This window comes from Pseudoliparis swirei, chromosome 23 (genome assembly GCF_029220125.1).
Source record: "Pseudoliparis swirei isolate HS2019 ecotype Mariana Trench chromosome 23, NWPU_hadal_v1, whole genome shotgun sequence".
Taxonomy (NCBI): Eukaryota; Metazoa; Chordata; class Actinopteri; order Perciformes; family Liparidae; genus Pseudoliparis; species Pseudoliparis swirei.
The window spans coordinates 20,106,299-20,123,860 of record NC_079410.1 but is presented as its reverse complement, the minus strand read 5'-3'; the positions used below and the strand labels follow the sequence as shown (position 1 = coordinate 20,123,860).

The 17,562-nt window shown below is 45.5% G+C and overlaps 1 protein-coding gene across 4 annotated transcripts in view; it reads right to left on the bottom strand.

Annotated features, from left to right (window-relative positions):
* Positions 1-2,676: 2,676 nt before the first annotated feature.
* caskin1 (CASK interacting protein 1) overlaps positions 2,677-17,562 on the bottom strand; it is a 104,435-nt gene continuing 89,549 nt past the window's right edge. For 2 of the 4 annotated variants that reach the window (XM_056408167.1, XM_056408169.1), the window contains 10 exons: positions 17,059-17,168; positions 14,870-14,980; positions 13,108-13,209; positions 12,834-12,972; positions 11,344-11,487; positions 9,980-11,190; positions 9,565-9,870; positions 8,075-8,615; positions 6,778-7,267; positions 2,677-6,537 (listed from right to left, as the gene is read on the bottom strand). In XM_056408167.1, the coding sequence (XP_056264142.1) occupies positions 6,441-6,537; positions 6,778-7,267; positions 8,075-8,615; positions 9,565-9,870; positions 9,980-11,190; positions 11,344-11,487; positions 12,834-12,972; positions 13,108-13,209; positions 14,870-14,980; positions 17,059-17,168 (3,251 nt within the window). In that variant the 3' untranslated portion in view covers positions 2,677-6,440. The remainder of the gene's footprint in view (positions 6,538-6,777; positions 7,268-8,074; positions 8,616-9,564; positions 9,871-9,979; positions 11,191-11,343; positions 11,488-12,833; positions 12,973-13,107; positions 13,210-14,869; positions 14,981-17,058; positions 17,169-17,562) is intronic. The other 2 variants (XM_056408168.1, XM_056408170.1) reach the window with 2 other exon arrangements.

The following is a 17,562-nucleotide window of genomic DNA, read 5'->3' as shown; positions in this document are numbered from 1 at the left end:
TCATACACTCTGTCACATTCATTGAATGTATTTTAACTCTAAATCTGTCCTTCTGGTCACATGACATCTCTTGTTCTGTCCATCCTGGAGAGGGATCCTCCTCTGTTGCTCTCCTGAAGGTTTCTTCCCTTTTTTTCCCCCTGAAGGGTTATTTGGGAGTTTTTCCTGGTCCGATGTGAGGTCAAAGGTCAGGGATGTCTGTGTACAGATTGTAAAGCACTCCGAGACAAATTTGTAATTTGTGAAATTGGGCTATACAAATAAACTGAATTGAATTGAATTGAATGGTGCATCACCAATCAAGGCTTTGAAGGTGAGGGGATTGTATCAATTAATATAGGCTGAAAGTATTTATTTCCTCTTGCACAACAGATACAGCGGCATCTGAGCTCGGCCTCACGGGCTAAAACGTTTTGATGTTATGAAGACTAAAAAGTGAGATTATAATATATATCACTATCTAAACATCTTTAACTTGGCAAAGCAAATTGCGTAGTATGATTGCTGTTCTTTCAAATATGCAGGCAGTCCAACATTATGACTTTCATGAATTGTTTATGCCTCATGAAGACGTACGGAACGAGAGGCTGGAGGAAAACACCTCATAGACTCCTTTATTAGTGGACATGTCATATTTTCTATTTCTTCTTTGAAATTATTATAGTTTTTCTCCATTGCTTTCGCTCAATTCTTGAAACAGAGATGACATTCTCAAAACAACTCATGCAAACCTCCAAACCACTGGGCACTTGTTCACAACAGATTTGAATTTCTCATTCCTTTAATCAAATTGCAATTGTTTTAGAAACTCCTTGCAAATGACAAGTACAATTGCCTACAGCTTGCACACATTTCAAATGATTTAGCACATCTGTGCAAACGGTTAGGTACAATTGCCTTCAGTTAGCCCAATTACCAATTGAATACATCTTGCTGGTCTAAACTGACTGTTGCTTCTCAGTCAAGTGGTTGTTCTCTGCAAAACATCTTGGCATAATTTCCTTGTGTACATCATCACCTGCACAATAGTTCACTCCACTTTCAAAATCGTTCAGGCACATAATACCATGAAAAACATCATGGTATATATACTGTAATATGGATCTCTTGGATCATCGGCTTCATTTTCAGGTTCAACTAGAACTTTACTAATCAAGGGGGAGTTTCTCACATCCGATCACCAATCAGTCATTTTAGTTAGCTGACAGGTGCTATCCAGGAGTATAAATGCTTCCATCAAATATCTAGGGCTTGACAAAGTTCAGTACACTTTACAGTATGAACATGGAAGCACCTGGCCAGGTAAACGAACAAGGGCAACTGCCTGTTCGAGGAAGAAGAAGAGGAAGAGGAGCAAGGGTGCATGGTGGTGGAGGGTGTATGGGCATCGGGCTCTAAACCAGAGGTCCCTTCTCCAGGCAATGGATGCTGCTTGTGCCGATGTCACAGCAGATCAGTGCAGGGGATGGTTGCGGCATGCACGGCGATTCTTCCCCCGTTGCATCGCAAGGGAGAACATCAGATGTGGCCAGACAGACGTGAGCGCGAGGATGAGCAGGAGAGTGAGGATGAACTTCAGCTTTGCATTACTTTCCTACTGTATGTTTTGTTACAGTAGTGTAGGCTATACTTAATTTTCAGTTTTATGTGCTTTTTGTTTGACATTATTTTTTGCTGTGTACACATTTTCTGTTTCTGTTTTGCAATTACTGTAATAATTTCCATGGCAGTATAAGTGCAATACAGTATGTGATGGGAAACCTTGTTGGCTCCTCTTGAATGAATCTTTGTTCTGTTTGATACACATAGTATTCTGGAAAGAAAACATCTACTCCAGTAACCATTCAGTGTCAAAGGACTAAGCCAAGATTGAAATGTGCACATGAGGGATATTTCTATGGTCCACTGCCATACTGACAAAACATCTAAACATTTTGACCTGCAGTGTTTAAACAATGACGAAGGGACTTTTCATTTTGGGGGCACTGATTATTTGTATGAGAAAAGGAATTCGTTTTGACTGATGAGTTGTCTGTTTTGGGAGAGATATGACCTTTTGCAGGTGTGCCATAGTGTTTTGCTAAACCATCTAGGTTATTTTGGCAAATGTATTTAAAACTTTGAGAATGTCCTTTTTTTCGAGAGAGAGATGAGCCACAGCAATCGAGAAGGAAGTTTTCATTTTGGGGGCACTGACTATTTTTATGAGAAAATGATTTGGGTTTGAAGCTTGAGTTAACTGTTTTGGGTGAGATATGACCTTTTGAAGGTGATCTATGTAGTTGTGCTGAACTATATAGGCAATTTACCAAATGCACTAAGAGCTTTAAGAATGTAATTTCTGTTTCAAGAATTGAGCCAAAGCAATGGAGAAAAACTGTAATTGTACGTTGAAATAACTAACCCTATCTCATGAAAAAGTTGTAAAAAAGTATTGATGTGATGAAAATTCTTAGCTTTTACAAGATCTGTCAACCCCCCCACACACACACCACCAGCCACAATCACGTCGCCAAAGCCGTGATGAAGACCATGAGATGCGGCTGGAGAGCTGTGGACCTTGAGTTCAGGTTTCCTGGACGGGCAGCACACATATAACTCAAGAATTTGCTAGCTTTAATATTTTTCCGTCGATGGCAGGAACAAATAAACAACAAACGGAGGCTGAGGGCGGTGCAGTTTGTATAGAACATTTATTTATTCAGAGCAGATGGCCATAAGATGCAGTCACTGCAAGCACACCACTGTCCAGTCACTACAGCACACACACACACACACACACACGCACACGCGCGCACAAGGTTCATACGGTCAATAGCAGAGCAACTGAGAACGCACACACGGCCTCTGGAGCATTCACATAGTCACTGCGGGGCGAGGAGACTTGAGCTCTTATCTGTTCAGATAAGTACGAACCAAATAAAAACAGCTTGGCTCCATCTTTTAATAAGAAAAGAAAAGAAAAAGATGTACTTTTTGTTCAATAACAACTTTGTGTGTATTTCTCCGCCACACAAGCACACACAAAAAAACATAACGCCTACAACATGAGCGCCGACCAGAATGAGGGAATGCTGCTTCCACGCGACGGGTTCAGAAAGCGGTGTGTGGGGATGAAAGTGAGTGAGGGAACGGGAGTTGACCTTTGACCCCTGTGAAGCCTTCGATCAGGGGGATTGACCATGGGTTCATTCGCGTGCTACAGTATATATTTGAGATACTTGCTTCCTGCTTCGAAAATGTCACATAAACACGGACGAGAGGGTTGACGCCGTGACGCTGGTTAGCATAGCTTAGCTTCTCTGTCTTTTATATCTATGCTACGCTAAGCTAACCATCTGTAGCTTCATACTCTCAGCTAGAAAGAAAAATAGCTTCTTTTTTAATTTTGTATGTAGCACATTATTTCCGTAATTATTCGGACAAAAATTGGAATACGTCGTTCTCTCATGGTCCGGTCCGATGGAGACGGTGGAGAGATGTTACCTGGGTTTTGCTGAGTTCTGATGATTCTATGTTACAAATATCACATCTCATCTGTGAGGGTGAGGGGGGGGGGGGGGCATATGAACTGAGGGAGCTAAACAGAATGAGAGAGAGAGAGAGAGAGAGAGAGAGAGAGAGAGAGAGAGAGAGAGAGATGCTCATATACAGGACTGTCTCAGAAAATTAGAATATTGTGATGAAGTTCTTTATTTTCTGTAATGCAATTAAAAAAACAAAAATGTCATGCATTCTGGATTCATTACAAATCAACTGAAATATTGCAAGCCTTTTATTCTGATTTATTGCTGATTATGGCTTACAGCTTAAGAAAACTCAAATATCCTATCTCTAAATATTAGAATATCATGAAAAAGTATACTAGTAGGGTATTAAACAAATCACTTGAATTGTCTAATTAACTCGAAACACCTGCAAGGGTTTCCTGAGCCTTGACAAACACTCAGCTGTTATAAATCTTTTTTTTTACTTGGTCTGAGGAAATATTAAAATTTTATGAGATAGGATTTTAGAGTTTTCTTAAGCTGTAAGCCATAATCAGCCAAATTAAAAGAATAAAAGGCTTGCAATATTTCAGTTGATTTGTAATGAATCCAGAATGCATGACATTTTTGTTTTTTTAATTGCATTACAGAAAATAAAGAACTTTATCACAATATTCTAATTTTCTGAGACAGTCCTGTATATCGTACATAACCATCTATTGTACTGTAGTCAGACCAAAATCACAAAGCAAGGCACATGTTTCAAAGAAAGAAAACGGAACATTGCATTTGAACTCATACAAAAAGAATAAAACGGAACAACGATAATCGCTCGTATTATACACATCGCCACAGCTGGACACACAAAGAAATATGGAAATATCCCAACATGGTATCCTACAATGATTCATCAGCTCGGACCACTGAAGCGTGGAGAAGCAACTCAACACTCAGATTAGACCTGTTTTAAAAATAGTCTTCAGGATGACACACACACATCATAAATACATTTATTGTTTGTTGTTGCAAATATCCATATATATAATCTTATATGTGATCATAATTTAAACACCACAACTATTCTCTGAATTCTTGGTCATTTATATAAGGGGTGTGGCTGCCATGGAGCTTTGGATTTTTGTATGGGATATCGGAGTCGCCGGGTTCTGGTTTGTTCAGGGTTTAAAAGAGGCCCAGCAGCCTGACTCCCTACCAGTCCACTGGTCCTGGTACGTATATAAATATCCTTTGTGGCTCTTGAGGAGTTTTGTCAAATCTAAAATAATAAGTATTAATGATGTAATACTGACGTCATCAGGGTTATTATTTTATAACTGAGAGCCTGTTTAACGTTTGGAAGATTTGGGCGTTTACTGGGCAAAAAGGGTCTTATGAAAGAGATGCATTATGGGTAGTGCCCCTTTAAACTGCACTGAATCAAACCATCCAGCTTCACAGACCTCTGTTGCCGCTCGCTCCATCAGCACTTTTTTTTCTTCTTTTTTTTTCGTTATCCCAAGTCGCGGCGACACACTGCGTGGTCGCCGTGGCGATGGCAACGCAGAATGGTGAGGGTGATGATGTAGATTGTCATGGCAACGGAACGGGGTGATTAGGAGAGCGTGGGACGAGAGAGATGTGGATGGAAAGAAGACTGCTTGGTAGTCCTCTTCTCTGTTTATCGGGAGAGGAAAAGGTTGCATCAACTTAAAAAGTGTTTTAAAAATTGCGTTTCAGTCAAAAGGTTGATCAGTTTTCTAAATGAGGGGGGAGGAGACAGAGGAGACAGGGGGGGGGGGTTAAGTGTGTTGCTCCGCGTCTCCTTCAGAGATAGCAGGAATGATTCGAAACTGTCAAGTTGGTCCGGCTGAGTTCGCTCTACCTCTCCCGATCTGATCTCTGACCTTTGACCCTTCGAGAAGAAAAACCTCAGCGACATCTTAACAATCCTGTATAGCTTCTCTTTCTTTTGACATCCACATTGTGCGGGTTCCACTGTGTGCGTGTGCGGGTCATTGTGCTTGTTTGTCCTGTAGGTGTGCATCTATGTTGGGGGGGGGGGGCATGAGGATGCAGCAGAGTGTATGAATGCAGCCAGGAAACTGAATTTGATCCTGAAATTCCGACAAGCTCACACACACGTCCGTCACACTGTCTTATCTCACTCTCACACACACACACACACACACACTCTCTCACACACACTCACACACACAAGCCTCATGAGCTGAATAGTCTCGTTTTGGTCACAGATTAAAAATCTTTCCTTTACATCGTCACAACACCAGAGGTCACCATTCAACACAGAACCAAGACATCAAACCAAAGAGATAGAGATTCATATTTATCGGTATATTATATATATATGTATATATATATATATTACTGTGCTAATGCAGGGCTTTTTTTTCAGTAGATATAAACTCTCCATGCTTAGAATGTACACACGCCATACTGTGATTTGTTACACAGTTGTTTTTTCAATCACTATTATTAGTTTAGTTTATTTGTTCGTCCATGTGGAGTTCTGGAAAAAAAACAAGTTTTTTTTTTCATCCGTTTTTGTTGCATTTCTTCATCTTTTCATTATTATTTTTTTCTCCCCACATCATCTGTTTTTGGTCCTTTTTTAAAATACCATCTCTCTTTTAGTGTCTCTCCTCCATTACATCCTTGATTCTTGCTCTCTCTCTGCCACATGTCAGTCCAGGCCTGTGGCGCTGCTCCTCATCAGTTACATCATCAACAGGAGGCGAGAGGAAGAGGAGGAGAGATGAGGTGTTCCAGAGCGGCGGCGGATGAACGACAGGAGGGGTGAAGAGGGGATAAGCACGGCAGAGAGAGAGAGAAGGATGAAGAGAGAGAGAGAGAAAGAGGCTCGTCGCCCATTGTGCCATCTGAGTCAGTCCTGTTGCAGCGTTGCCGTGGAGACACGCCGAGCGGTTTCTGTGGTTACTCCAACATGGCGTCCAGCTGGTCGGCGAGGTCATCAAACATGCTGCCGATGTCGTCGAGGATGCTAACCGTGGTCTTCTGCTCAGCCACGGAGCTAAATACACACACGCGCACACACACACACACACACACACACACACACAAACACACGCACACCAAAGCTTAACAAAAATATATTTTACAAGTGCTCTTCACGAGCAAGCAAAAAACATGTCTTCCAAACACACGCACAACATATTTCTGATGCTTCATAAACAAATGAACTACAAATATATTGCGCAAGAACCAACAAATGTGTGTTGGTGTGTGTGTGTGTGTGTGTGTGTGTGCTTACTCATCCTGCCGCAGTATCTTATCCTCCACAGCCTGCAGAGCCGCGGCCAGCGACGCACTCGTCTCCTCCAGCTTCTGATGCACCAATGAATCGGCGCCAAAATCCGGAGTCGTAGCGGCGGGCGCCGCGACTCCGCCTCCCGCCATCCCGCTGTCAACCGACACCCCGCCGATCGAGGAGCGTGGGGGCTTGACGGGTGGCGGGGTCGGGCTGGGGGTGGCGGGAGTCTGTGGCGTGGTGGGGGTCTGCGGCGTGCGCGGGCTCTGGGGAGACGGGCTCGGCGACTTGGCGTTCGGCGGGCCGGGGATGTGGGAAGGAGGGAAGCAGGGCGGCGAGCTGACCTGTCGGGTCACCGCGGGGTGCTGTTTGACCGCGGCAGAGCTCGGGGAGGAGGGGCTGGTCATGGAGTGGATGAGCTTGGCCGGTTTGGGTGCTGTGGGCGGCGGCGCCGGTTTCGGCGAGACGGGGGGCGGGATCTTCTTTCCTTCCACTACAGGAAATGGAGAGAGGAGAAAATAAGAGCGGAATTGGATGACTGATGCGTCTGAATCCTGAATTCTGAAAGTTTGGGCCCGAGATGTGTTCCGTCCTTCTCTATGGCGGCAGCCTTTGGCTCCGCCCTCAAGTGCATCTGTTCAAAACCACAAAATAACGCACCAATTATTGAGTTTTTTTGCATAAAGACGCCTTTACAGGGGGGGGGGGGGAGATGGCACTATGGCTACTGAGCACCTTGCTTCAGCCAAAGGGTTTTACCAATCGGCATCTGCAAGCTCCTCCCCCTTCCACCTTTCAGACGTTCACGGCGAGTCGATAGCGTCCTAACCACTGCTGTAAGCCTGAAACCACCAATCACACGTATCGGTACATCGATTGGCCGGATGTGTCGAGGCTCCACGAATCCTTCTGTCACTCTCCGGTGAACAACCTGAACGCCCGAACGCCCGAACGCCTTTCGTTTGCTAACGCGGTCCAAAGGGCCGCATTCAAAACCGGTTGGTACTACAAAGCAACTGATGACCCCCCACCTCTAGAGGCCTTTAGAAGAGGCTACTACCGTCACATAAGACTCATAAGTTGTGTTTTGACACTTGTAAATTAACGTTAACTTGTTATCAGCTGTGTCGGTGTCTCCGGGTCAGCCGGGTTTGGGTCTTTCAAATAACAGACCGATCCAGTTCAGTTCTGTGTGGTACATTTCTGGGTTTGAGCAGGATTATTTTGCGACCCTTATTGACCCCCGAACCCATTCTCACCCCCACGGGACAGAAAACACACAATCACACAATGTGAGTACCTGGGCTTCCCGGCGTCCCAGGGCCAGGCAGGGGGACCCTCTTGTTGGAGACCAAAGGGGGAGGAGTCTGTGGGCCCGCCTGTCTCTTTATCTGTGCCACGACGGGCTTCGGGGAGACCGGAGGCTTCGGTTTTCTCACGGGACCTCCTTCATTGGCCACTGGAGCGCCTTGATCCGTGCTGGCCCTGCGGGGTGCAGCAGTCATTTGCGGCTGCGGCTGCGGCTGCTCGGTCACTCCAGAATCGGACGGCGGGCGGCGTTTCACTGTGGCCGTGCCGTTCTGGTAGGGCACCGGTTGCGTGGTGTTTGGCGGCGCCAGGTCGGCGTAGCCCTCCGGCTCCTTGTCGCGACTCTTGGGCCGCCGCTTGACGGTGGACGACTCCTGGAGGGTGAAGTCGGCGCCGTTGGGGTGGGGCTTGGAGCTGCGGGCCCGTCGCTTCAAGGTCGCCGTGGCCTCGACCCTGGAGATGTCCTCCTGCCTGTAGCCCCCGTCTCCCTGGGGATCCTCGCCGTCACCCTGCAGACAAACACAAAATACACACTAACGGAAAATTCATACATTCGTGACAAGAGGTCATTATTTGCACAAACAATCAAAAACATTGACAAAGAAAAATGAATAACAGAAGAAAAACAGAAGCTTCACTATGGATTCATCTCACATTAAAGCACATTACACTAGATATATAGACAGATAGATGGATAGATGGATAGACGGATAGACGGATAGATGGATAGACGGATAGATGGATAGAATTGAATGGATAGATAGATAGACAGACAGATAAATAGATGATATATAGATGATAGATGGATAGATAAATAGATAGAAGGATGGATAGATAGACAGACATATAGATAGATAGACGGGTAGATAGATAGATGGATAGATGGAGAGACGGATAGACAGATAGATGGATAGACGGATAGATGGATAGATGGATAGATAGATAGACAGACAGATAAATAGATGATAGATAGATGATAGATGGATAGATAGACAGATAGATAAATAGATAGAAGGATGGATAGATAGACAGACATATAGATAGATAGACGGGTAGATAGATAGACGGATAGACGGATAGACAGATAGATGGATAGATGGATAGATACAACATTTTATGTTTTGATCCATATGTGTGTGTACTGTCTGTGTGCCTGTAGTAGTTGGGAGGGGGGGGTTAAAGGGTTAGGGGAGGGGCTAAAGGGTTAGGGGAGGGGCCGTCCAACTCCTCATCTCAGAGGAGCCAACAGACCTCGGTCTTTGGACGGTCCTCCATTCGTAAATTTTTTCTGTTGTTAATGTCTGTCAGTATGTACACGTTATGTATGTACTTATGGAAAATAAATTACTTACTTACTTACTTATAGATAAATATATGGATAGATAGACAGACAGACGGATAGATGGATAGATGGATAGATGGATAGATGGATAGATAGATAGATGGACAGATAGATGAACATATATATCTACAGATAGCTACCTGTCCTTCTCCTTCTCCTCGACCCTGGCGGCGGATGGTCAGACTTCCCTCATCAGCGAATGGCAGGTTTTCAGAAGAACTGCCACTGTCTCCCGAGCTCGGGTGGGGGGAGGCGGGAGGGTTGGGGGAGGAGGGATGGTCAGGTAGAGGGTTGTTTTGGGCCTGGACGAAGGGAGAGGGTAAAGCAGAGGGAGCCGGTTGTTCGCGCCTGGCAGCCGCCACCAGCTCAGTGACCGGGCCACTTATGGTCCGCCGTCGGTTCACCACCTCACCGTCCAGGCCAATGGCATCGCGTGTTTTCCCCACCTGGTGAACACACAGTAATACCATTGGTAGATCAACCTTCAGCTCTGCATCAACACATGGGTGTATTTCACATTTCAGAGTGAATGAACGCCTGCATCTTCTAAAATACCTGCAGGAAATTCTTTTGCAGTGCGATGCCTTTGGCTCCGCCTCCTATGGAAGACATCTCCAACATGGCGGCGATGCTCCTCACACTACCCACGCTGCTCTTCTCCACAGGAGCCGCCTCCACGGACATCCCCAGGTCGCTGGCCCGTCGCTGTTGGTGGTAAGGCACATCCAGCACCCCCCCCGTGGTGGTGAGTTCGTGCGGCTGCGCGCTCGCCTCCGTCAGGTTGGAGTTCGAGGTGGAGATGGCGGAGCTGGAGCGTTTGGGCGGCGGCGGCGGCGGGCCCTTCTTCTTTTGGCGCAGGGGAAAGGGCATCGTCTGGTTGCGGTTGGCCGTCTTGTCCTGGTTGCGCACCGAGTGGCTGCGGCTGACACGGTGGGTCACCGTCGCATATTTGACTCGCTCCCCTCTGGCGACGGCGGAGCCCTGATCTCCGCCCACCACCTCCGCCTCTCCTCCTCCCTCCCGTCCCCGACCTCCTTCCGCCCTCTCGTCGCACTCGCCGTCCGAGGCGGCGTGGCGGCTGAGGCTGTGGGGCCGGTTCTTCTGGAGCGCCGAAGACTCGTCCCCTTCTCCCTCGGCCCGCTCCGACTCCGGTGGGAGGCGGAGGAGCGGCACCGGCGGTTGTTGGTTCTCTTTCACCGCCGTGACCTGCGTCTGCGGTTGGTGCTGAGGGTGCGCCTGGTGGTGCGGCAGGACTTGAGGCTGCTGCTGTTGCTGGGTGCACGGCGGCTCGCGTTGGGTCGGAGACTGAGGGGGGTGTGAGCGCGGCGACTGAGGCCCCTCCCCCTGGGCGAACTGGGGACACGGCTTATGTTTGGCCTGCGGAGATGCTGAGCTCTGGACAGAAGAGCTGGAGGAGGAGGAAGACGAGGTTCTGGTCTTGGTCGGAGTGTGAGGGGGCGTGTAGGGAGGTGCAGGCTGCGAATGGGAGTGGGAGTGGCGGTGTTTGCCTTGAGAGGAGATACTGCCTCTGTGGGAGGAGGCGCTTCCCTGGCTGCTCTGCTGCCTCATAGTCCGCGCCTCCTTCTTAGGTGGGCCAGCACCTCCTCCTCCTCCTCCTCCCCCTCCCCCTCCTGTCATCCCCTCATCGTGGTCCTTGCTGCGTGTTCGCTGCACTTTGACCTCCTGGCCTGGCTGGGTCATGGCGCTCTGTAGCTCGGAGCTCAACTCACTGTCCTGGAAAGTGTTCATCTTCGGAGACATGACCTCTGAGAAACACAGAAAGTAAGCCTTGAAATGAATGAACTCGATCAAAATTGATATGAATAAATGAATACAAATAGGAAAGGAAGTCATGACTGGACTGGAGAGATCTCTTTCCAAGTAAACGTCCATCGTCAGACGATCATCTGGTCGCTCACCGTCTAGAGGTGGACCGTCCAGCGACAGGACTTCCTGCTGTTGTGTGATTGGCGGGGGCTTCTTCCTGAGGGAGCCCCGCCCCTCTGAGCTGCGCTGCAGTTCGGCCAGCCGCTTCACCGCCAGCATCAGCTTCTTCTGGTGGCCTAAAACATTGAACAGTTACAGTTCCTGTTTAATTAAGTGTATGTCTTTAAAGATAACTTTAAATATGAAGTTAGAATCAAAAGAAATCACATGTTCTATTTCAATGTGCATGGAATATCATTATATAGGTTGATCTTCCCTCACATGTTTAAATTGTCTGCAACTATGAAGCCCTGAAAACCAAATATGGCAAAAGGTTATCAGACGTGAATGTAATTGACCACGTCAATACATTATATTGTTAGTTGAATGAATAGAATGGAGCGAAAATACACTTTTTAAAGTTTTATACGTTATCTTTTCACTTTAATTTTCACTTTAATTTTCATCTTCATTTGCCTATTTTCTGATCTAGCCAGTCATATAATAATTTCTCTATTCCTTTTTTTTACCCAAATATCATTTCCATTTTCATAATCAGCCATTGAGAGGACTATGGCTAACACATTTTAGCCAGCAAGTTAACGCTAACACTGAGGAGCTAGCTAATGCTACTTGAAATTGTACTGACGCAATGCTTTTTTTATTCATTACATTACAGACAAATAATTAAATTAGTTAAGTCGTTTTACCAACTGCCGGTTGAAAGACAAGTATAAACCTTTTAACGTTTTATTTTTTATTGAACCTTATTTAACACAGTAATGCTTTCTACAGATCTAACCCTAGACACATATATATATATATATGTCTATGGTTAGATCTGTAGAAAGCACTACCGTTCAAAAGTTTGGGGTCACCCAGACATTTTTGTGTTTTCCATTAACTTTATTTATCAAATGAATTGCAAACTGAAGACAAATGATAGTCGAGACATTGACGAAGTTAGAAATAATACACAAGGGTTTTCAGGGGGTTTCTAATCATCCATTAGTCTTCTAAGGCGATTAGCAAACACAATGTTCCATTAGAACACTGGAAATGGGCCTCCATAAGCCTCTGTAGATATTTCATTAATTTTATAAATTTAATTTTATGTTATCTTCATTGACACATGGAACACATGACATCTATTGCATCTGTCCATCCTGGAGCGGGATCCTCCTCTCTTGCTCTCCTGAAGGTTTCTTCCCTTTATTTTCTCCGTGAAAGTTTGTTTTCTATTTCTTGGGAGTTTTTCCTGATCCGATGTGAGGTCAAAGGTCAGGGATGTCTATGTGTTCAGATTGGAAAACCCTTTGAGGCAAATTTGAAATTTGTGAAATTGGGCGATACAAAATAAACTGAATTGAATAGAATTGAAAAAAACTGTGCTTTTTTATTTCTTTTCTTTTCTTTTCTTTTGATAAGTGACCCTAAACTTTTGAACGGTAGTGTATATCTTTATAATCTCTGTTTGACTTACCCAGTTTGATGATGCCTATTTCCTGCAGATCCTCCCAGGTGATGTCAGTGATGAACTCGATGTTCTCGTAACCGTTCTGCACCAACACTTGGTGGTACTGGTTTAGACCAATAGCAGACAGCCATTCTCCGAGATTGGCCTACAGGAACACCAAGAACACGACGGCTCACCAGGCTAATCGACTCTGCAGCTGGTAACTTGCTTTTGAAAACAGGCGCGGCTCCTAAATGGTGCCTGAACTACGGCGTTGGTGTGTGTGTTTTATTGTACTCACGGGTTTCTGTTCAGGCAGCCGCTCGGTGACACTTAGTTTGTTAATCTCGGAGGTCATCTTCTTTCTGTGACCTGGTTTAGTTATTCCAATAGCTGTCAGATCCTAGACACACACACGCACACACACACACACACACACACACACACACACACACATACAAAGATAGTGAGATAAAGTGGTGGCATGTTCAGGCTTTTTCCTTTTTTCACCACAAAGTAAATTAAAATCCTCTCCAAGACTCCATCAGTCTCTATTAAACACACATACACACGCGCTTGAGCACACACACAGGAAAACACACACACACACGGAAGGAAAGCTTTCAACACAAAGAAACAAGTGACAGTGTGACGTCGAATGAAATCGTCTGCCAGTTGAGAATAGAGCAGAAATGTAAATGTCTCAAAATCATAAGAAAAGCAAAGGAAGGCAAAAAAGCAAATGTCTTCAGCAAGAGGATGCAAAGAATCGGCTCACTTTCCCACAATGTCTTTTATATTCAACGTCTGTGGCAGCCAAACACAAACTTATTTTGAAACCGTAGTTATAGTTCACAAATACAGTGCATCATCCTGTTATTGTCCGTTTACTTTTGTTTCTGTGTATTTCAGTGGCAGACACACTTTAACACACACACACACACACACATGGACGACCACAACACTCACCCCCCCCACACACACAGGCTTGCTGTTAAATCTCTAGCCCAACCCGAGACTTCCCTGATGACATCATATCTGCCTTTCATAAGTGAATTCTGGTGAACATCGGGTCATTCTAGTAGCCTTGGGAGGCTTTTTGTCATTGATTTCAATAAGAGTGAGAGTTAAGCATTTCTGCAAAGCGTCCACCGTCGTTCTCTCTCTCTCTCATTGTAGTCACCGACATGATATTTGAATGGGAAGTTGTTCATCCTGGTCACATGACATCTATTACTTGTGTCCATCCTGGAGAGGGATCCTCCTCTGTTGCTCTCCTGAAGGTGTCTTCCCTTGTTTCCCTGTGAAAGGGTTTTTTCTATTTTCTGGGAGTTTTTCCTCATCCGGTGTGAGGTCAAAGGTCAGGGGTGTCGTATGTGTACAGATTGTAAAGCCCTCTGAGGCAAATTCGTAATTTGTGATTCTGGGCTACACACCATCAACTGAATTGAATTGGTGTTCATAAATTCATGTGGTATTATTACCAATTAGGCAGCCAACAGTTCATGGCTCATGTTTATGTTGGTTTATATTACTTTCTTATATTATGCAAACTGTTAGGATTTCAGACATGTTATTGGGAATGTACTGTTATTAATGGAATAGTTTTGGAAAACACATGTATTTGCTTTTCTCGCGAGAGAGGGAGTTGGATGAAGCGTTTAAACCCGCTCTCTCGTCTGGATGGTAAATATTAAGCTCGCGCTAGCAGCGTAGCTCACGACAAAGTCACCAAACTGGGGGAAACCAGCTAGTCTTTGTGCTAAGCTAAGCTACCAGGCTGCTGGTGGGGGTTTCACATTTAGCCTACAGAAATACTTCATTCACATGAATATACTCATAGACGGGAGGCAGGGAGACTACAGCTGAGATCAGTAAGCCGAGGGGTTTAGTCGTTTTGCTCATTGGAGGATTCTTAAAAGGAAACGGCATTCATGCATCTGGAAAACATCAAGAACACACAGAGCAGAGTCGTACAGACTCGTTTCCATTGTGGTCTTTGGAGGTGCCTGTGACCTCTCTGGGGGGGGGGGGGGGGGTCATGGGGGGTTTGGGTGCCTTACCTCCGGGGTCATTCGGCTAATGGTGGGCAAGTCATACCCAGCGCCCAGGAAGTTCGGAGCGTAGACCTGCAGCTGAAAGTCGCTCAGCCATTGGACAACGGCCTCTGAGCTCTACGGGAGAGAAGACAGGGGGGGGGGGGGGGGCATGCTGTCACTCGCTCCATATCTGCTTCTTCAAGTCTCTCAGCAGGGGGCCACAAGGGCTAAACAAGGGGCCACAATAGCTACTGTAGTAAGGAACTGTCCAAAGACAAATTATTATACATTTTACGGATGATTCTATAGATCCAACGGCCGTGTAACCCAGCTGATTTCTAGCCCTGGTTAGCCCTACTTGGTCCTGTTGAGAAAACCAGGCTAACGTTAGGAGGGAGAAGGACCCTGACTTTCAGTCTCTCAGAACTACAGATCAGCAGTGGGCTAATCTGCTTTTGGCACTACACAGCTGGAAAAGAAAGACCAACTAGAATTCATGTTGTATTAGAAGAGGCCAGAAAACGCTGTATTGTGTGTGTGTTTATATATATATATATATATATATATATATGCACACGCACACTCATTGTCCTCACACACACAAACAAACACACACACACGTCTCCACGAGAAGTCACACACTTGGGATTTTTAGTTCGTGAGAGGTTGGGTCAAAAGGCTGCACCAGCTGAGACGAGGGTAAAAACAAAAGCTTAAGATGAACATTGAGGAAATATGCGCATAATAATAAAAATAATTATACCACCTGTGCTACATTACATGAATAATAAGCTACATTGCTCATGACTCTTGATTTTATATTCGAGCTGAGCTTCTACATGCTTTATATCTATCTATATATATATAGATATATATATCTATATTTATATAGATATATATACATATATATGTATATATATATATATATTTATATATATAGATATATATATCTATATATATCTATATAGATATATATATATACATATATATCTATATATACTGAATGTATTGTCAAAACTTGGTGCTGTTTCATAGTGATGTGAGAGTCTAGAAGCCCTTTTTAAAGGCTGGTTCATGTCCTGCTCTAAATGCTGACGCGCTACAGGGGACAGAGCATCAGGACGGCATGACTTCTTCCCACGCACACTGGATCTCTTTAAAGTCCATCACTCCTTCTGTCTTCCTCCATCTCCTCTTCTTCTCTCCCTCATCTTTTCCCACGACCCTCCTCCTCCAACTCCACACTGTCCCTCGAAGCTGATTGGCTCCCACCGTTCATCATCGTTATCATCTTTACCCTACCGAGGAAACATCATTGGTGCTGAGGAATCGGGACTCTAGCTAACAGATGGCCATGGGAACATGCCTCACATGGCAACACACACGCACACACACACACACAAACTGTAGGCAAGCGATGCACACACACACACACACACACAACCACCACGACCACCTGCTTTTTAAATATGGTCATTGGTTTATCACACTTGGAATTATTAAACAATGAAGACATGCACTTAAAGGTGGGTCCACACTCATATAGATATACACACACACACACCCACACACTACAGTAAATCCATGTACATGGTGTAAGATCGGATTTCACACTTCTTATGCCGAGCTAGTCCACCCACGGCATGCACACGGCTGGGCACCTACCAGCACACACACACACACACACACACACACACACTCCGATATCTTGCCTGAGGCGCACCTAACGAGCGTCAATTGAGAGACATTCGTCTCTGCAACAGAAGAAGAAAAATACCGCAATGGAAGAGGCAGAAGCTGCAACTAAAAGGAGTGAATAACAATGGACAGCAGGTAGCAGATAAACAAGAGAAGGACTCTCTCTCTCTCACTCTCACTCACTCAGTCATTCACTCACTCACTCCTCATTCCCAAACCAAAACAAGATCAAAACGGAGATCTTCCACTAACTCACTCACCGTGTCATGGCTGCATCCGAACACTCGCAGCACAGACGAGGCCAGTTGCGAGAGAAACCGCTGTGACATCTTGGTGTGTGTAAATATATATAGTCTGTGTGTGTGTATGTGTGTGGAGGAGAGAGAGAGGGATGTGGTTTGGGTGACTGAGGAGCTACATTCTCATCACGCCCACAGTGGGATGAGGATGCGACTCCTTTGAATGAAAGAGGGAGAGAGGACTGAGACTGCAGTGAGACTCTGGGACTGTCCTACCTTCCCCTCGCCTTGCCCCTCCCCCTTCCTGGTCGTTGCGACATCGTAAGGCGGCGCCTCGTGGAGTGGACAGCCCGATTGGCTGGATGTCCGAGAGGAGCTGGCGGAGCCTTTCCGGGAGAAACACCATTGGCCAGTTAGAAAAAAATGTTTTAAACATCCCTGTCGCTGTAAACTTCCTGTTGATCTGTTGATCCACTGACTCGATCAACAGAAGAGCTGATGAGCGGACCTCTTCACTTCTCAACGATGGATTTCTGCTCAATATCCCTCATTGCTCCGAGAGGGAGCCAATCCCATTCCCGCCCTCCAAGTCATGACGAGCCTTCTTAACCAATCCCACCATGCTACACTTCCCACATCCCCTCCCTTGGCCATCTGTCTGTTTAACCAGCCAAGATCTCTGTGTTTGTGTTTGTGTGTGTGTGTAGACGTGATGTAAAGAATTACTTTTTTTAAGATAAGGTGTTTATGACTTGTATTTTTCTCCCTAATTGTAATATT